Source organism: Podarcis tiliguerta (genome assembly GCF_965153285.1).
Source record: "Podarcis tiliguerta genome assembly, chromosome: 5".
NCBI lineage: Eukaryota > Metazoa > Chordata > Lepidosauria > Squamata > Lacertidae > Podarcis > Podarcis tiliguerta.
The window spans coordinates 29382655-29400862 of NC_139538.1; the positions used below are offsets into that span (position 1 = coordinate 29382655).

The 18208-nt window shown below is 44.4% G+C and overlaps 1 protein-coding gene across 3 annotated transcripts; it reads left to right on the forward strand.

Moving 5' to 3' along the window:
* Window positions 1–2163: 2163 nt before the first annotated feature.
* FAM124B (family with sequence similarity 124 member B) lies at window positions 2164–17075 on the forward strand. Of its 3 annotated transcripts, none has more exons than XM_083442799.1 (4): window positions 2164–2295; window positions 6662–6696; window positions 11822–12564; window positions 15509–17075. In XM_083442799.1, exons 1-4 carry the CDS (start codon window positions 2270–2272, stop codon window positions 16163–16165), a joined length of 1461 nt encoding a protein of 486 aa, XP_083298925.1. In that variant the 5' UTR covers window positions 2164–2269; the 3' UTR covers window positions 16166–17075. The 3 variants fall into 3 exon arrangements, with proteins under 3 accessions (XP_083298925.1, XP_083298927.1, XP_083298926.1); XM_083442801.1 differs by having other exon boundaries at window positions 2222–2295; window positions 10403–12564; XM_083442800.1 differs by lacking the exons at window positions 2164–2295; window positions 6662–6696 and adding an exon at window positions 7357–8276 and having other exon boundaries at window positions 8756–12564.
* The last annotated feature ends 1133 nt before the right edge of the window (window positions 17076–18208 follow it).

The following is an 18208-nucleotide window of genomic DNA, read 5'->3' on the forward strand; positions in this document are numbered from 1 at the left end:
GACTGAAATTTAGTTGATTGTTTTCTTTAGTGGGTTAGCCAGTTTATTGGTTAAATCTGCAAACATTTGCATAATATAGTTCTGAGGGGGGAAAGGTTTACTTTGAGCCAGAATCAATGAAACAGGTGTGCTAGCAGGAGCCAGAGCAACAGAACTTATCCCACCCACCATCCACCCCCATGCTGCCAAAATTAGCATTTGTAGAATTTCTACACATTTTTTCAGGTGGAGCACATTGTATTCTTTGACATCTTCATTTTAATTATTGCCATGTCTGTGGATGGAATGTAGACATGCATAATGCTCAAGAATTCTGCACTTGATGACAGGCCTGCATATCTTTGACCATATCTCAAAGATGATAGCTTCCATCATTTAAACGGATCAATAGATCATTCACAATACTTGCAACTTGAGCTATATCCAATCAATAACAAGCAGCCAGACAAAATTGCACAACTTGTCCTGCATTTTGCAGATTTATTTACAGCCTGCACTTAGTGCTGTCCTGTAAATGCTTTCTTAACTGCTGTTGGAAGATATTTTACTGTCCCTCAGCCCAGTTTTACTACTTAATGTAAACTAAAACACTTTTCTCCAGTGGAGGCTATGTTAGGTCATATTATGAAACTTTTGCTTGTAACAGCATCCATGTGTTTGAGAATGTCAGAATCTAGTGAATGCATCGTCTGAGCAAGTTTGCACATGCATGAGCATCATGAAGTAATTATGGTATCAAGTGATGACTGGCATATTTGAAAAAACCAGCACAGGGTGGATAGGACACTTCTGTAATAACAGCTTTGGTGGAGGCATTTCACCTATTGAGCTACAAGTAATTCATTGTCAAGAGCTTGGGTGGCACCTTGTTGGATGATACATAAATGGATGGATAAGTAAGGCATTAGTGAACAATTCGATGTGGGAATGAAAAGCATGAATTCTGCAAACGGTCTGAGAAACTTTGGGGCCAGACTAACCTACAATATGGAGTGGGGAACCTCAGGCCCCACAACCAAATACAGCCTCCCAGGCTTCTTTCTCTGGTTGTTAGGGTGCTCCCAAGAATATACCTCCTCCTCAGATCAAAAATCTCAAAAAAGCTATCCCTACACCTTTCTTGAGTGATTTTGACCAGCCGAGATGTGACAATGTCCCTTTCTTTCTTAGATGGGTAACGGTGGCGTGGCAGGGAGCAGGTGATTCTTGTGTTGCTGGAACAGCCTTCTCTATAAAAGTCATCCACTTTTTTGCCTTTGGCCCCCACCACTACTGGCATGTGTAGGGGAGCAGGTAGCGCTATGGTCTAAAATCACTGAGCCTCTTGTGCTTGCCAATTGGAAGGTCAGGAGTTCGAATCCGCACGACGAGGTGAGCTCCCGTTGCTCTGTCCCAGCTTCTGCCAACCTAGCAGTTCGAAAGCACACCAGTGCAAGTAGATAAATAAGTACAACTGCGGTGGGATAGTAGACGCCATTTCCATGCACTCTGGCACTCATCAGTGTCCTGTTGCGCGAGAAGCAGTTTAGTCATGCTGGCCACATGACCCGGAAAGCTGTCTGCGGACAAACGCCGGCTTCTTCGGCCTGAAGTGAGATGAACACCGCACCCCATAGTCACTTTTACTGGACTTAACCATCCTGGGGTCCTTTGCCTTTACCTTTTACTGGCATGTGGCCTTCGGGAGGCCCTTTGGCTGTAAATGCTTCCTTGCCCCTGCTATGATATGTGCGTGTCTGAGTATCCTTGCAGAATAGCAGTGCCTGCAGAACAGGCGAGTTGCAGGGTTAGAGAGGAGCGAGTCAACATTGCCTTGGTTGGTCCGCCAACCGCCGGCGTGTGGCCCTCAGGATCTTTGGCCCAAAAGGACCTGACTCAAGTTCCCCAGCCTGTGGGAAGGATTCGGCCTAGCGCCGCCTGGTGCGCCACGCAGGTGCCCCACAACCCCCAGCGACCTACGTATGGCCCTTTCCCCTCCCTATTTTAGCAAAGGGGGATTTGGGACTGGCTGAAGGGCAGCTTCGCTCCTGAGGCGGCCGCGTCCGTCCGTCCCCCCCCCCACCCCACCTGCGAGCAGATGCTAAAACACGGCGCGGGCGCGCGCGAGGAGCGCGGCAGTCCCGCCTCCGAGTGGCGCGCGGAGAGGGCGGGCCGTGGCTTGGGCAGAGGCGAAGCCGGCGTCCCGGCTCACTTGTTGCAGGATGGGCTGCAGGCGCGCTTGGCTGAGGAGGCGCAGGAGGCTCCGGGGCGCCTTTTCGGCGCAGGCACCATGGAGCCGGGCGCTGGCTCTGTCAGGTAGGCGCGGGGCTGCCGGAGTAAAGCGCTGGAGCCGCTGGCCCGAGCGTTTGTTGTTTGGTATCCAGGCTGCGGCGCGGCTCTTCGGACTCCGCCGTTGCTCCTTCCTGTATCTCGAGTCCCTTTCCTGCCTTTTCTCCAGCGAGGATGCGTGGTGGGTGCTTTTCCCAAGGAAACGGGAACGATAGGCGTCGCCTGTTGGGTTTTCCTCCCGGCGGGGGGGGGGTGCTCCTTTAACCCCCCACCCCAAAGCTCACGTTACCAACTTTGTTGCCCAGGCTTGCCAAAAACTTAAAATACAGGCTCCTCCAGCCCGGCCCTTCCTAGTCTCTCAGGGAACTGAAGAGCGCTATGGTGGTTGTTTATCCACCGGATTGAAGTTGGGAGCAGGAAAGAAATGCAGCTTTAAATATTTTACTTTGTAAAAGTGGCGTGAGTCTGTTTTTTAAAGTTTTTTTCAGGGTCGTTTTTCATAGGATTCCTTGTTTAATTGGTCCCCCCCCCAATATTTTTATTTATTGTGTATTTTTTAGTCAGTGTGTTTGAATATTTAGCCTGCCTTGGGTCCTGCACTGCGAAAAGGTCGGCTGGGCTAAGCGAGATATAAAATCAGTCAATCAAATCAATCCATTAATAAAATCCAGCTTTTTCAGACCCAGAACCCACCTTTAACCCACTGGCAGTGCTGCTGTTGTGATCCACCTTCGATCAGGCTGTGTGACCTGGCAGTGGGTCATTTCCCACCAGCCAAAGGCAGCTGGTGTAAGTAATCTCATGGGGCTGAGAAACGGGTAGGGTGGAAGAAGCTGCCTCAAACCAAAGGTCTTATCTAGTCTGGCATCTTTTCCGCCCTCAAAGCAGCCACCTCGATGCCTTTAGGGGAGCCCGAAAACAAGAGCATGAGGTCTGTAGTCTTCTCCCTCTGCTGTTTTCCTCCAACGACTGTTATTCAGAGGCAGGATGCCTGGGCTCTTAACATACAGTTTTCGGATTGTAAATGGTTTTAACTGATTCTAATGGTCACTGTTCATGCATTTATAGAAGTATTTCTGTGCTTTCATATCATAAAATAGGGTGGTGAGTACAGAACACCATTAAAAGCAATGCAAAGAATACTTAAAGTGACTGCAGATGTTTAATTAGACAAAAGCTTGTCTGCATAGAAAGGTCTTCAAGAGACTCCTGAAACTTTGCTGGACTAACACAGCATGGGATCAACCATCAACTGCTAGTTGAGGCTAGTAAGGTGTCTTTGACACAGGGATGATACTGTATTTTTACATTGTTGTGACCCGCTCAGAGATCTTATGGTGAAGAGTGGGAAAGTAATAATAATAATAATAATGCTGTCATGACTAGTATCTATAGATAGCCTTATTCCCATAGTGTTTGTCTCTAAGAGTCCTTTGCTGATCAAGTTTTAGCTGCAAATAACAACTTCCACTTTTCCTTTCACCACTTTAAGGAGAAGCGCAGTGCGATCCTCTGTATGTTTGTTCAGAGGTTTTCCCTACGAGTTCACGGAGACTTGCTTCCACCAGAGTGTGTAGGATTGCAGCATTAGGCTTACTTTGGAATAGGAGCCTCTGAGTAAGTTCCATTGGGTTAGTTCATTGGGGCTAGTTTGAGTAGACATGTGTAGGATTGTGTTGTTAAGCTTGCAGCACAATGCACCAGGCATTATTGGTACTGTCCCCAAAAATGTTTTTCAAATGACTGCTAGATATGCAGTTTATTCTCTCTTCCCATCACACACACACACACACATACACCCAAAACCCGTTTGTCTTCCACTTACGGTATGTGCACATCCTTCACTCTTCCAAAATCTGGATGTGTACTTATTACAAAGAAACCACTAGTCCAGGGTTAGGCAGCTTAAGGCCCGGGAATCAGTGTGTTTTTACATGAGTAGAATGTGTCCTTTTATTTAAAATGCATCTCTGGGTTATTTGTGGGGCATAGGAATTCGTTCATTTTTATTTTATTTTTTCAAAATATTCCTGCCCACCACATGGTCTGAGGGACAGTGGACCAGCCCACGACTGAAAAAGGTTGCTGATCCCTGCACTAGTCCATCACTGCTTACTCTTACTGTTTGGTGCAAAGTGGGTTTGCCATGTTGTCCTGTTGTTGAATGAAGAGCAGATAAAGGGCCATATGATGAAACTTTGCAGTATCAGTTTTTATACACACATACATTTGTATTTGGCTAAATCTGTTGTGTATTTTTTAAACAGAATCTTAACAAAATGATGTACATAAAAGCAAAAATAAAAATGTAACAAAGAAAGCCCATTTTGCAAAGAAGTAATATATCAAGAGGTTACCAGGGTAGCTTGTCCTTATTCATCCTCTTGGCTAGGTTATTTGAGAAATGTGACCTTTTGACTTGTGCTTAACTTTGGTCCCTGGCTTCCCTGCCTGCAGCTCCCTAAGAACTGCTATGGGAACAGTTCTGCAGTCTCCAAGAAAATGAGGTGATGAAGGGCAAGGAGGATGGAAAGAGAAGGGAGATTATATGGCTATTAATCAATTGTTTTGGCATTGTGATGGTAAAAAGTGACCTATCTGTGGGAACAAATAAAATCATTATTAACATAGCACAACCTGGGTGTGTGGCACTTTAAAAAGCAACATAAGCAAAATATAAGTACCTCCTGCCAAGCCTCTTATAATCTCTTAATTTAGATCAAGAAGTTGGAGAGAGGCAAGAAAATTTTGTTACTCATGTAAAACAGAATCTTATACACACTTAACCTTGAAGTGATTATTAATGGCACTTCTGAGTAGAGGTGTTTAGGATTGCTCCATTAGTCTTCATACCCAACTGGGAGGGGGGAGACTAATGGTACAATCCCTTATCCCATTTACTTGGGAGTAAGCCCCAGTGAATTCCATTTAATGGACTTCTGAGTAGACATGGGTAGGGTTGCACAGTAAGGGGTTAAACGAGCGGCCTCAAAGAAGTGCGTTTTGAGTTGGGATCTGGAGGACGAGAGTAAGGTAGCAACATTGCTGTGATCTTTAGAAGCCGAGTCACAAATCAGAAGTCCTCAGTTTTCTGTGCAAACTATTATCAACATTGAATTTACTTCTCTTTTAAAGCAAAGGCAAATCTGCCTTTAAAGCTTCTTATTTTGGATATTTGAACGGTTGAGATGTAACTGATCTATCTAAATTGGAGTATCTACTCTTGCTTAATAACATAACTACCATGCTAACTTGTACATGTTTAACAAAGACCATCATTCTTTACAAGAACCCCACAGGCATTTGGTGTTTGCTATGGGCTGCCATTTCCCTTGTGTCCATCCCTGATACAAAGAACCAGCCTCTGCTCAGGAATATGAAAAGTGTGAACCCCTCTACCATAACAGCACAAAACTGGGGTCCTACCCAAAGTTCTCACAGCTTCGTCGTCGTCTTCTTCTTGTTGTTCACAGAGATTTTGAAGCATAGAATTTTGGCAGGTGGCAAGAGTCAGGGAAGGCATTCATCCTTATGAGATAACTACTGACTCTCGCACGTTTTTCTGTGCGCAAGAAAGTATGATAAGAGGGTACAGGCCAGGGGGCTTGCATGGATGGGGCAGGCTACACAGTGACAGTAGGCTCTTGGCATATTGGCTTTGTCTGTTTGGCAGTGATTAAAAAGTTTTAAGTGTTAGAATCATAGAATTTTTGGAAGGGACTTTGAAAGTTGAAGTAAATTTAATCTGTTTTAGTATGTTAACTTTTGTATGTTTCAAAGTACTTTGCAATTTTTTCTTGATTTTGCTGTTTCATCTTTTGGTAAATTGGGTTGTTGTTTTTTTGTTTTACACAATCAAGTGGTGTATAAAATAAGTAATTTAGTTATTGATCAATACGCATAGTAGTCCTGGGCTGAGCTTCATCTAGAGCAGTTTCCCAAACTTGGGTCTCCAGCTGTTTTTGGACTACAACTCCCATCATCCCTAGCTAGCAGGACCGGTGGTAAGGGATAATAGGAATTGTAGTCCACAAACAGCTGTTTGGGAAACTCTCATCTAGAGTAGTTCAAGTCACCTCCAACAGCTAGGCTAACTCTTCCCTCCCCAGCAGCACTCTGCAGGAAGATTTCCCCACCTCCCTGGGAACAGTGACTGAAGTATGCTCCCTGCTCAGCCTAATTGTAGTGTGAGGGGCATTTTGGGGTGGGGCATCATGTACCTGGCCCATATGACTTGCTTAAAGCAGTCCTAGCATCAGCTGGCAATCTCACCATAAAGGAACTGTCCCATTGGAAAGCACCCGTGTTAAGTAAAATCAATATGGTATGGCTGGACTAGATTATCCAATGTACCCCATATGTACCAATGTACCAATAACTTCTGTTTTTTCAGGTTCCAGTGCAGTGGATTGACAGCATTTGCCACAAGTAAGTAATCATTTCCTTTCAGTAAATATGCTTTGATTAAGGAAGAGATGCCAGAGATTAGATGCCGAAGTCCTGAAAACTAGTCCAGAAACTTTAGTTGGTTGGGTTCTTTCCATTCTCCTTGCAGTCTGCAAAGTATAAAAGCCTTAAATTGGTACAAATGTAATTCTAGCAGCTATCTGAATACCAAGAAGGTTTTCTGCTTTATGGGATCTGGTACCAAACATCATCCCCAAGTGCAATTCTTATTGAAAATGCTAAGAACTCCAAATGACTCAGACTGGCGTGAATTAGCATTGCTTCCTTCTCGATGGACATATATTTAGTACATACGCATCAGCAAATCAACCTGGTGCCAAGAGGAGAGATGTAAGGCAGTTTGGAGTGCTCAGCCCATTTCAAATATACTTTTTATTATGTCCATACAATAGGAATATATTTTTTCTATTGACGTTAGGGAGACACCCCAGGAATTCAAAATGGCCTTGGCTTAAGATAGCATTGGGCTTGGAATTGTGCACATAGGCAGGCACAGTCAAGCTTCATACTTTGGGAAGTTTCATCCTTTGGGAACGCTACTCCCAGCTATTGTGTTTACCATCCCAGTGAAATTTACTTGGTTCTCTCTCTTTCATTCTTATTTTCTTTCTTTTTTGCCGGGGTTAGAATTTGAAAAGGGACCATCTTTTTGAGGCTCCATGAACAGCTCAAACAGCCGCCTAGAGAGGCGGAAGGAACAATGTCATGCCAGCTGCAGTATAAATTACCAATTAGAAAAGCTGTCATGGGTGTGTTTCATGTGAGGACAAAGCATGAGCTGTTTACAACCAGAAGGCCAGAGGGATGTGCGTATGTGCGCCTGCTGCTCCCATAAAGATAGCCTTTATCTTTCTACTCTAAAGTGGAGAAAGCCACAAACTTTTATTAAGAGTTTAAACTTTTTATTTTCAAATAGAAAGGATGAAACTATTAACACAAGCCAAATAGTGTTAGCTCAAAGGGGCTTTGTAAAAATTAAAAAATATCAGTTTATAGTTATTTGGGGTCTGTTGAATTGCAGCGCCTAAAAAGTATTGCATTACCTGTTTGGTATGCTCAATATTGTAATCCATCTTAATTGTACAAGGGAGCGATCCTGGCTCCCGTCCAGGAGAGGTGACGCCACAGCTGCATTCAAAGCCCTGCTGTGAAAGCCAGTCAGGCTGCAAGGTAGGGGTGGGTGAGTTTCTTCCCCATTTTGCAGAAAGATCCAGTTCAAGCCCATCACTGGTAGATGAACTTGCTGAACTTGGGTCACAGTGGGTCTTTAGTCAGCTCAGCTCCATCCCTCCCCGCCACAGAAATATCCCTATTCTGTTGCCAGTGGGGATCTCATTGATGGCAGTTTCCACCCACTTTCAGTTTTGGTAGGTGTAGTTAGAATACATATTGGTGGATCTCAGAAAATGGACACAATTGCTGCTTCCTAACCTGTTCCAAGGTGGTGGATTGAGCTTTAGGATTGCTCTATGAGGCTGCAGTCATGTGCATACTCATCTGGGAGTAAGCCCTGTTGAACATAGTGAGCTCTGTTGAACATAGTGGGAATTACCGTATTTTTCACTCCATAAGACACACCTGACCATAAGATGCTCCTAGTTTTTAGAGGGGGAACGCAAGAAAAAAAAAAATCTTTAAAGGGAGTGCTGAGCAGAGCCTGTATGTATCCCAGGCTCTGTTCAGCGCTCCCTTTCATGAGCCGTGTGGAGTGTCAGTGACAGGCTGCCCTTCTCCCTCCTCAGGGAAAAGCCCCAAGAGCTGCACACACGCTACGCGCTACTCTTCAAAAGGAGTGCGGCTCTTGCTGGCTTTTGCGGGAGGTGGGGGAAGGGACAGAGCGCGGCTAAGCCAGAAGCTAGAACAGTGAGAGGGAGCGCTGCGCAGCGATCCTTCTCGCTGTTCTGGCTTCTGGGATAGCCGCGCAGCCTGCATTTGCTCCATAAGATGCACACACATTTCCCCTTATTTTTTAGGAGGGAAAAAGTGTGTTTTACAGAGCGAAAAATACGGTACATCTGAGTAAATATGCATAGCGTCATGTTGTAAAGCAAGCAGGGATGAACGGATCAGTTTATGTCTGGTGCATATCAATTTTGTGTGCTAATTCATAAGTCAGTTCTGCCCCATTTTTGCATTCTGCAGCTTTTTGCCATCTGCAAATTTCATATTTAAATATGTGTTTTATATTGGTTATCCTAAAGTGTTTTTGTTTATCCAAGTGTTTATATACGACTCTCTTGCAGAACATTAGGGCAGCATATAGCAATACAAAGACCTTTAAAAGCAACACAGAACAATCATTAAAATTTGCTTAGGTCGCTAGTAATTTTAAACCACTGTATAGGACTATTAGAAACCCCCTGCCTCCTCCCCTGCACAGAGAACATTGGACTGTATGGAACTTAATTATTCTCATGGTAGACCTATTGAGATTGATAGACCCAAGTTAGTCATGTCAATTATTTTGAATGGGTGTCCTCTGAGTAGGACTAACATCAGATGAAATGACATTTGAAGAAATACGAAATCTAAATGAAAACTTCATTCCAATCATACAGTATTCTGGAAGGTGAGGATCAGGTATGTTCACATTCCTTAAAGCAAATAACTGGGAAATTAGATGAGCGAAGCAAACGTAGTGATACGGAATTGGTGAAAGTTATAATAGGTACTGTTTCTTCTCTCCAGCTCCTCTCCTCTCAGTGGAAGTAGTCAGTGATTGGGATATTGATCATGTGGGCTTTGTCCAGAAAAATTACTTTGGACTTGCAGATACTTTAAGCTTAAAGAGCAATATGGTAATTTTTTAAAAAATGCATCAAGATGGAGAATAGTGAGCTATGTCGTGACTCAAGCTCATTAGCCTTACATTTCTTATCCTGACAGGCACAGGTACTTCCCAGTCCCAATGCTGCCATCTTTTTAACAAGAGATGCCTGGAATCGAATCTCTTGTGTGCAAAACCATGCGATTTAAACCTTGGGCTATGGCCCTTCTTACCTCAAAAACAGCTATTAAAATATGCACTCCCCCTTTTCCCCCAGCTCAGTGCGGGTGTCACAGAATCTTCACACAAAGAAGAAAGCAAAAAAAAAAAAAAGGAGGGCGAGGGGGTTGGGGTGGAGAGAGAAGAATACAGTTGCGTACGCCAAAGGGTGGGGTATTGTTGGCGAAACCCATCTGAGTAATAGCTAGGGAAACAGGGCAAGTTGCTTTGCTGCATTCACATTTAGGAAAATTAGGGTTTTCAGTAAGATAGAATATTAGCATATTCCCCCACAGGAAGGTTGTACAGGAAAACAGGAAGCAGGTGGTAATTACTGATAATGGGATAATTGTTGTATTGTGTGATCTCTACCCCTCTCCTGCCATTTTGCTTTAGGAGCTCCCCAGAAAGATAGTTTTAAGCATGTTGTATCTAAGCAACACTGCAAGCGGGGCCATCTTTTGTTTGCCTTTTGCAATGACTTGGGAATGGGATTTGCTAGCATTTCACGTTTGCTTTACGTGCATCTAGGACATCCGCAGAATGGGAAACAATGATTCTATCACTTTTATTCTTTCCTTCTTTAAACAAAACATAGTTTGCAATATAGCTGTTCTAGTTTGCACGTGACATTTCTAATTTGCATAGAATTTGCATGACACTGCTGTACCTATTTTACAGATGGGGACCAGAATCATTTCAGAAAGCAGCCACAGATTTCCAGCCTAATCACATGAATCTTTCCCCTGGGATTGGAGCTCCCCAGGGCTGCTCATTCTGTGGTTCGACGTCACTCAACTGGCCCTGACCGTCCCACTGAATCATTTAAATGTTAACATAGCCACATGGAAGCTACTCCTGCATGGCTAGGGCTGTAGCTGGCAGAAATGGAAGGTTAAGACTGGGGAGACCCTGGTTCAAATCTCCACTCAGCTATGAAGCTCGCTGGGTGACCTTGAGCCTGTTACATGCTTTCTCTCCCTACCTCACAGGATAGTTGTGAAAATAAAGTGTGTGTGTGTGTAAGAATTTGTAAGACACCCTGGGGTCCTTGGAGGAGAGGTGGGATAAAACAATAAAACTTGCTTAAATGCTTTAAAGCAGCCATGTCCAACCTGGGGCCTTCCAGATATTTTGGACTACAACTCCTACCCAGCTGAGGCTGATGGGAGTTGTAGTCCAAAACTGTTGGAAGGCACCAGGTTTGGGGGGGGGGGAGGCTGCTCTAAAGGATTGAACCAAAGGTGTTTTACACTTTCAGGATTGATCTCAAATCCATGACATTGGTAGCTAGGCAACAAACAAACAGCTTACATTTCTAGGAAACTCCCTCTGACACACGCATATACACTCACACTTTGCTTTGAGATTGCTGTGAGGAAATGAGGCCTCTGGAATAATTGGTGCAGAGCCAGATGGCAGCATGTGCAATAGCCATGCATAAAGGCAGCATTTAGAAACAGTTTCCCTGAAGTCTTTTCTCTCTTGAAATTGCTTCTTGGGAGATAGACATCTGTTATCTGCGGCATCCACATTGGATTCTCTTCAGTTGTCCTATGTCTCTTTCACCTTTTTTTTTTAAAAAAAAAGGTTTATCAGCACAGGACAGAAGGGTGTTGTCTCAGGAAGAATGCTTGCTTTGTAAAAACAAACAAACAAACACACACACACACGGCATAGAGATTTGAAGAAGAAAACAGCACTGAGCCTTTGAAAACATCACCTTGCATTTGCACAGAGATGGTGGCTTACACGGGTTGTGTAATATCTTGCCATGACAGAAAATCTGGTCTGGATTTGGGGGATTTGCAAACGTGAGATAGTTGTCCTAAGTACAGAGCTTGGGAGCTAGGAGATGCGAGATTTCCCCCACCCTTGTCTTATCACATTTCTAACATCCAGTGTGCAGGTAATAAAAAGAAGATTAATCTCTTGTGTTAGTGCCATTCTGAGATTTGCAGAGCATATAGAGGAGCTTAAGTGGGAATTGGTGGGAAGCACAGAGTTTAATTGTTGTTCTTTTGTGTTTGCTGCCATGTGTGATATCCCTTAATCTGTAGGCACTGAGGCAGCGCTTGTGTTATTCCTTGTGTTTTCAAGGTCACTATACAATGGATGGAAGGACAGACTCATTGGTAATGACTGTGCACTTGCTTGCCAAATGTGGACACGCGTTGCCCTTGCAGCAAGCCCTCAATCAGCTTCAAGAATGGATCTGCCTGGACGTGTGCCTCTTCCTTGTGTCGGAACGCACTTCTCCCATTAAGTATTATGAGACGTACCGCCAGAGGAGCTCCAGGTTCCCTGGGACATCTGTCCTACTTTTCCTGCATGAGGACTTGGGGGAAGAGCGGATTTTCCAAGTCCACGACTTTTTCCAGCGCCCGCCATGGCAGCGAGTCCACTTGGAGATTGCCGGCAGGAAGCTGTCCTCCCATGCCCTCGACGACCAGGACTTCTATGGGCTGGATGAGCACATGCCCGTGTGGGGACTGAGGCAGGTTCATTACGGCACGGAAATCCTGCGCGTCACGCTCTACTGTAGCTTTGATAACTACGCCGATGCGGTGAGGCTCTACGAGACGATCCTGCAGAAGGAAGCGACGGTGCAGAAAAGCAGCTTCTGTGCCTTCGTACTGTACGTGACGGAGAGCATTGCGGTCCAGCTCTGCTTGAAGCAGCTGCCTCTGGGAATATGCGTTGACTCGAAGGAGTCTTCGGTGTTGCAGTTCAAGGTGCATGAAATCGGACAGCTGGTGCCGCTTCTGCCTAATCCCTGCATTCCTATTAGCAGCACTAGGTGGCAAACCGAAGACTACGAAGGGAACAAGATCCTGTTTCAGGTATTGCTTGGTTTATAAATGGTGGGCGCAATCTGCAAGGGGGAATGGCCGTGGCTCAGGGGGCAGAGCATTCGCTTTGCATGCAGAAGGTCCCCGGTTCAATTCCCAGCATCTCCATGTAGGACTGGAAAATAATTCTGTCTGAAACCCTAGAGACCCACTGCCAATTGATATAGACCATACTGAGCTAAATGGACCAAAGGTCTTGACTCAGCATAAGGCATATCCCTATGTACCGCCGATGAACCTCTCTTTATTGCATTGGATATTGCATTAACACAGCAGCAGACACTGTTAGACTGCTTGTTGTTGAGGGTTTCTTGAATTATGATCGTAATGCTGTCTGAATTTATTCATAACCCTTTCCCCCTTTTTGCGTTTATTTCTTTTAAAAACGGGGATGCCCATGTTCCTGTACCCCAGTTAAAGCTGAATATTTATGTTGGGATTTCTCTCCTGCCTTCATCCTGAGTCACAACGTTAAAACGACGGTTTTTACTCCAACGAAACTGGGAAGCGTATCGCGGAAGTCCAATAGGAATTAAAATTCCTCATACTTGCTTTGCCCTTAGCCATTAAAAGAGAAATAACATGGTAAAATTCTTCTGAGAAGTGTCTGGACTTCAGCATGCTTGTCGGCAAGTCAGTTACTATTTTGAAAAAATAAGTCTCCCAGGGAGGGGGGTGTACAGTGGTACCTCGGGTTAAGTACTTAATTTGTTCCGGAGGTCCGTTCTTAACCTGAAACTGTTCTTAACCTGAAGCACCACTTTAGCTAATGGGGCCTCCTGCTGCCGCCGCACCAGCAGAGCATGATTTCTGTTCTCATCCTGAAGCAAAGTTCTTAACCTGAAGCACTATTTCTGGGTTAGCAGAGTCTGCAACCTGAAGGGTATGTAACCTAGAATCATAGAATCATAGAGTTGGAAGAGACCACAAGGGCCATCGAGTCCAACCCCCTGCCAAGCAGAAAACACCATCAGAGCACTCCTGACATATGGTTGTCAAGCCTCTGCTTAAAGACCTCCAAAGAAGGAGACTCCACCACACTCCTTGGCAGCAAATTCCACTGTCGAACAGCTCTTACTGAAGCTTATGTAACCTGAGGTACCACTGTATTACAAAACACACTTTAAGAAAATGCCACAAATCACTGTTATAGCTATATGTGAAAAATGTTTGTGAACTTAACTGCATGGACCAACTCCAATGCATTAGGGAGTTTTGTAGTTTGGGGGCAGTAACAGGAACACACACACTCTCTCTTTTTTCTTGTTTTTCTTGGTCTTTGTACATGGTTGGTATATCTTAACTGGTGCCGTGTGTTTCATCTCTTACCAATCTGTATTCATAAAAAGACTTTTAAAGTCAGGTGCTGGGAGCCTGTGGCTGTCTGTATGGTAGACTACAACTCCCATAATCCCTGATCATTGGCCATACTTGATAGGGGGGACTGATGGAAGTTGGGAGTCCAACATCATCTGGAGGACCACCCTGTTCCAACTGCTTTCATAACACAAAACGCTTTGGTTTACATCTACATCCAGTGTTAAGGTAATGCATCAGAGCCATAAGTATTGCTCATGGGCTGCCACCTCGTGGCTATGGTTTGTTGTGTTCTGTAGCTCAACAAAAGCATCTCACTGCGAGTGGGGCATATCTGGCAAATGCTGCTTCCATGAAATGCCTCAACCAGTCTAATATGACAAGGAGACATCTCAACTGGAAGTGAAGGTGCATGAAGGCAGCACTCTTAGGACGCCACAACCTCTGGACAACTGCTGGGTACAATGCTGCATCTGGAGACTTTAGAGGCAGGTCCCAATGGGGAGGGTACTCAGGAGTGGGAAAGCAGACACCAGTTCAAAGGAAAGACTTTACGAAGGTGGAGGAAAGAGTTATAGACTGCAGAAGAAGGAAATAAAGGAAAGAGATTGTCTTCAACCCCAACAAGGGCTGAGGAACCAGAGGAAAGAAGAGGGAAGAGTCTGGGGCTGTTCATTCTATTGGTGAGCCAAGAGAAGACAAAGGAAGGAAGAGAGAACATAGAGAAATTGTATATTCACATAGAAAGCAATCTGATGATGAAATGGGGGTAAGCATATTCTGAGCAAGGGCCTCAGCACAAAGTCTAAGGATCTTTGGGACCCGTTAGGCAGGTCAACCTTGAGAATCAGATTCTGAAGTACAAAATACTTCAGCTTTACAAAAATAGCTGCCATTTGAAATCCAGAGATGACCAAGTTGGTGAATCAACTAGGTGAGAGGCTCAAGAGAATTTTTTGTGATTCTAGTTAAGGTGCTAAGTTTATCGAGCATGAATCTGCCATGTAGGTATGCCAATAATAACACTGAATATGAACCTGGGTCCATCACTCAGCTCTGGCGTGGAATTGTTCAAATCTGTGTGTTGCCTTCCATTTTCTCCTCTGTCCATTCAGAGAATAATATTGTTTTGGGGGGGAGTTAAGTCAAAATATATTCCTGATGGATTAATAAGGATTGCCGTAAGGACAAGAAATGCTTCCACGAAAAGGATTTAAAGCATTAGAAAGCATGTCCCTCACTGAATACTGTTTTCAAGTGGTGTCCTAATGATAGTTCGTGTTTGTACGTTCTCACATGTATATGTTTGGATTAATAGACCTTAAAGTCCATTGAAAAACCAAATATAATGCTGTTTCATAACATCACATTTTGTAACAGCAGCATTGTATTGAATCTAAAAACTATCTATGCCAGTTTCATAAGAAAAATACAAACATACATAATACGTCACTTTACGCCACCTTGTTCCATGAGTTTTTGTCCTTCAAGAAAGGGATATGATTTTAAAGTTCTTGGTAGAAGCCTCTTTAACTATTGATTTGTGGATGATGGTTCCACAGGGGCAGGTGGAGATCACCTGACGGATGATGCTTAACCTCGTTTTTTTGTTTTATAGGTTCAAGGCAACTCAAAGCACACTGGGAATCAAGACTCCTCTTCCAGTTGGCACAGCCATGAACACGAGGAAGGGCCCCTTCACTACTCCTCCAGTCCATCTCCACTGGCCATAAGAAAAATTGCAGTGCAGCCCAAAAACCGGACCGTTCGAGCTATGAAGAATAAAAGCAAATCCTCACGAGAAGTTGCATATGCTCCGGGAAGTGTTTGCAGTCACTCGCCAAGCAACTTTTGCTCTTCATCCCAGTCATATAGACCAGCAGGTTCTTCTCTGCAGGGCTTAGGCCCTTCTCAAACGAACTTGGCCACTAAATTGAGACATTCCAGTCATGAACTCTGGCCTCGTCAAAGGGAGGAGGAGACTAATGTTGACACAGGCAACAAAGTGATCCTTTCCGAATGCAGCGATTCGCCACTAAATAGATTTTCACAAGACATACAGAAAGCGCTTCTCCAGTCTCAGGCATCCTGCTGTTTGTTAACAGGATCAGGCTCCACGATCAGCTTGCACTCTGAGGGCAGAAACAATCTGTTGTCCTCACATATTGCCAAGAGGAATAAAGAATCAGGACAGGTGCCATCAGGTTTTCCCTTGGGAGCATCCAAAACAAGCCCTGGAAATGGAAAGGATGAGGAAGAAGAATTCTTTATATGACTTTTGAAGTATAAATCTTGTTCTCGATTTTATTTTAAGTGCCTTATTTCTGAAATAACACGAAAGAACTATCTGTATGCTGCACAACGACTCTGTCCTTGTGTAGATACCCCAGCTGCCTATACTACCTTTTATGTTAGTGTTAAAAAAGAAAGGCTAAACGTAGTTTGCAAGAGAGCAAATAAGGTTATGGACTAGTGACTAATGCTAGGAGTTTTAAAAGAAGAAGAGGACTTTGAGAGAAGTTTCACACACTGGAGGATTACTGTGCAATAGATTGAAACAAGCCATTCATTTCAGTGCTCCACAAGCTCACTAGAATTCATTAGCAACCAGGGAGAGATGAACCTGTTCTGCTTCTATGAGCTTTCAGCATCCCTGTGCTGCCACCAGTTGGTGGCACAATATTTCCACATTCTAGAGAGATGCACTTAGCTATGCAGAAGAACTTCACACTCACGTGACCAGAGATCTGAATTCATACAACATCATCTCATTTAAGAGTCTCTGGGGAGCTGAACGGCTCTATTCCCCTAGTTTGCATTTGGCTCCTCTCTGTGAGGGAGCAGCACACTTTGTGATTATGACTTTGCGCTAGGAGCCTTCCAGTCATCATGATGCTGCAGTTTGCTAACGTATGAATTTTACGTGTTTGGTAGGTTGTGAAGTACATAAACTTTATTTCACACAATGTGAGCTGAGCGCTTTGGCTTTAGAGCTAGGATTGCTGGGTAAGAGATTTTAGTGGCCTAGCTTGTGAAATCCCCTTTCCCTTGTGTGTGCTTAGTCCCTGTTAAAATCTGAATGTATGGGGCTTCTTTCTAGGAGATCTCTTTGTTTTTATTATACTTGGTAGTGTCCTATAGCTGATTCTTGCAACGCATGGTGACTAGAGATAGAATAGACTCACCGGTCTATTGAGAGCCAGTGTGGTGTAGTGGTTAAGAGCGGTAGTCTCATAATCTGGGGAACCGGGTTCGTGTCTCCGCTCCTCCACATGCAGCTGCTGGGTGACCTTGGGCCAGTCACACTTCCTTGAAGTCTCTCAGCCCCACTCACCTCACAGAGTGTTTGTTGTGGGGGAGGAAGGGAAAGGAGAATGTTAGTCGCTTTGAGACTCCTGAAGGGGAGTGAAAGGCGGGATATCAAATCCAAACTCTTCTTCTTCTTCGGTCTGAGTTTGGGCTGTTTCTCTTGATGAGGCTGCCCCGTTTCCTCTCTCCCCTCCCCCTTGCCCTGTACTTACACAAGCTGTTCAAAACTGCTCTGCTGCTTATCTCTTGGAGTATATATCCCGTGTCATCTTTTTGGTTCCCCCATGAACGCTAGGAAGCACAGTCGCTCTATGATATTACTCCAGCTACTGAATGAATCCTGGCTGAACCAAAGGTTTGCTTCTACTTTTTCTGGCTTCACTACTGATAATTTATAGCCAGATCTAGAGCACAGGGAAACAGATACCAGTCTCCTTGAATGTGCTTTGACCCTATCACATTTCCAGCATGTGTGTCAGAGGAGGAGTTGAATGGGATATGCTCTGTGGAAGTTAAGCCTTGCCTCAGGAACATTAAGGTATGCCAGTATATGAGTGTGTAGAAAATCATGACATGTGTGGGTAGGTTGTGTTGGATCTGCCTGGCTGGGGTAGGGATTTGCACACCCAACCCTTTGGGTAGGTACCAACGTTGGCTGTTTATAAACAACTGGTGACTTTGGAGACCTCCACAGCATGACTGAGGAAGGAGGTCTGTCTGTAATGTTAACAAGCTGCTGCCAGCTGGGTAGGTGATACTGAGCCTGGACTGAGCCATGATTCGGCCTTAGTGCCAGGCAGCTTGCTTACAGCAGCGACCTGAGGAAATGTGTTTTTCTCTGTCTAATTATGCAATAATTCTTGGCATTGTTTTCATAGCGTTCCCCAGCTGTGCCACATTAAAAAGTAATAATGCATTGTTGTCATGTATTGCTGTCTCCTCCTATGAAATGTACGGTTCAGCTTGCAGCATTCTTATGGGTGAGGAAAGGGCCTATTCCAGAAATAAA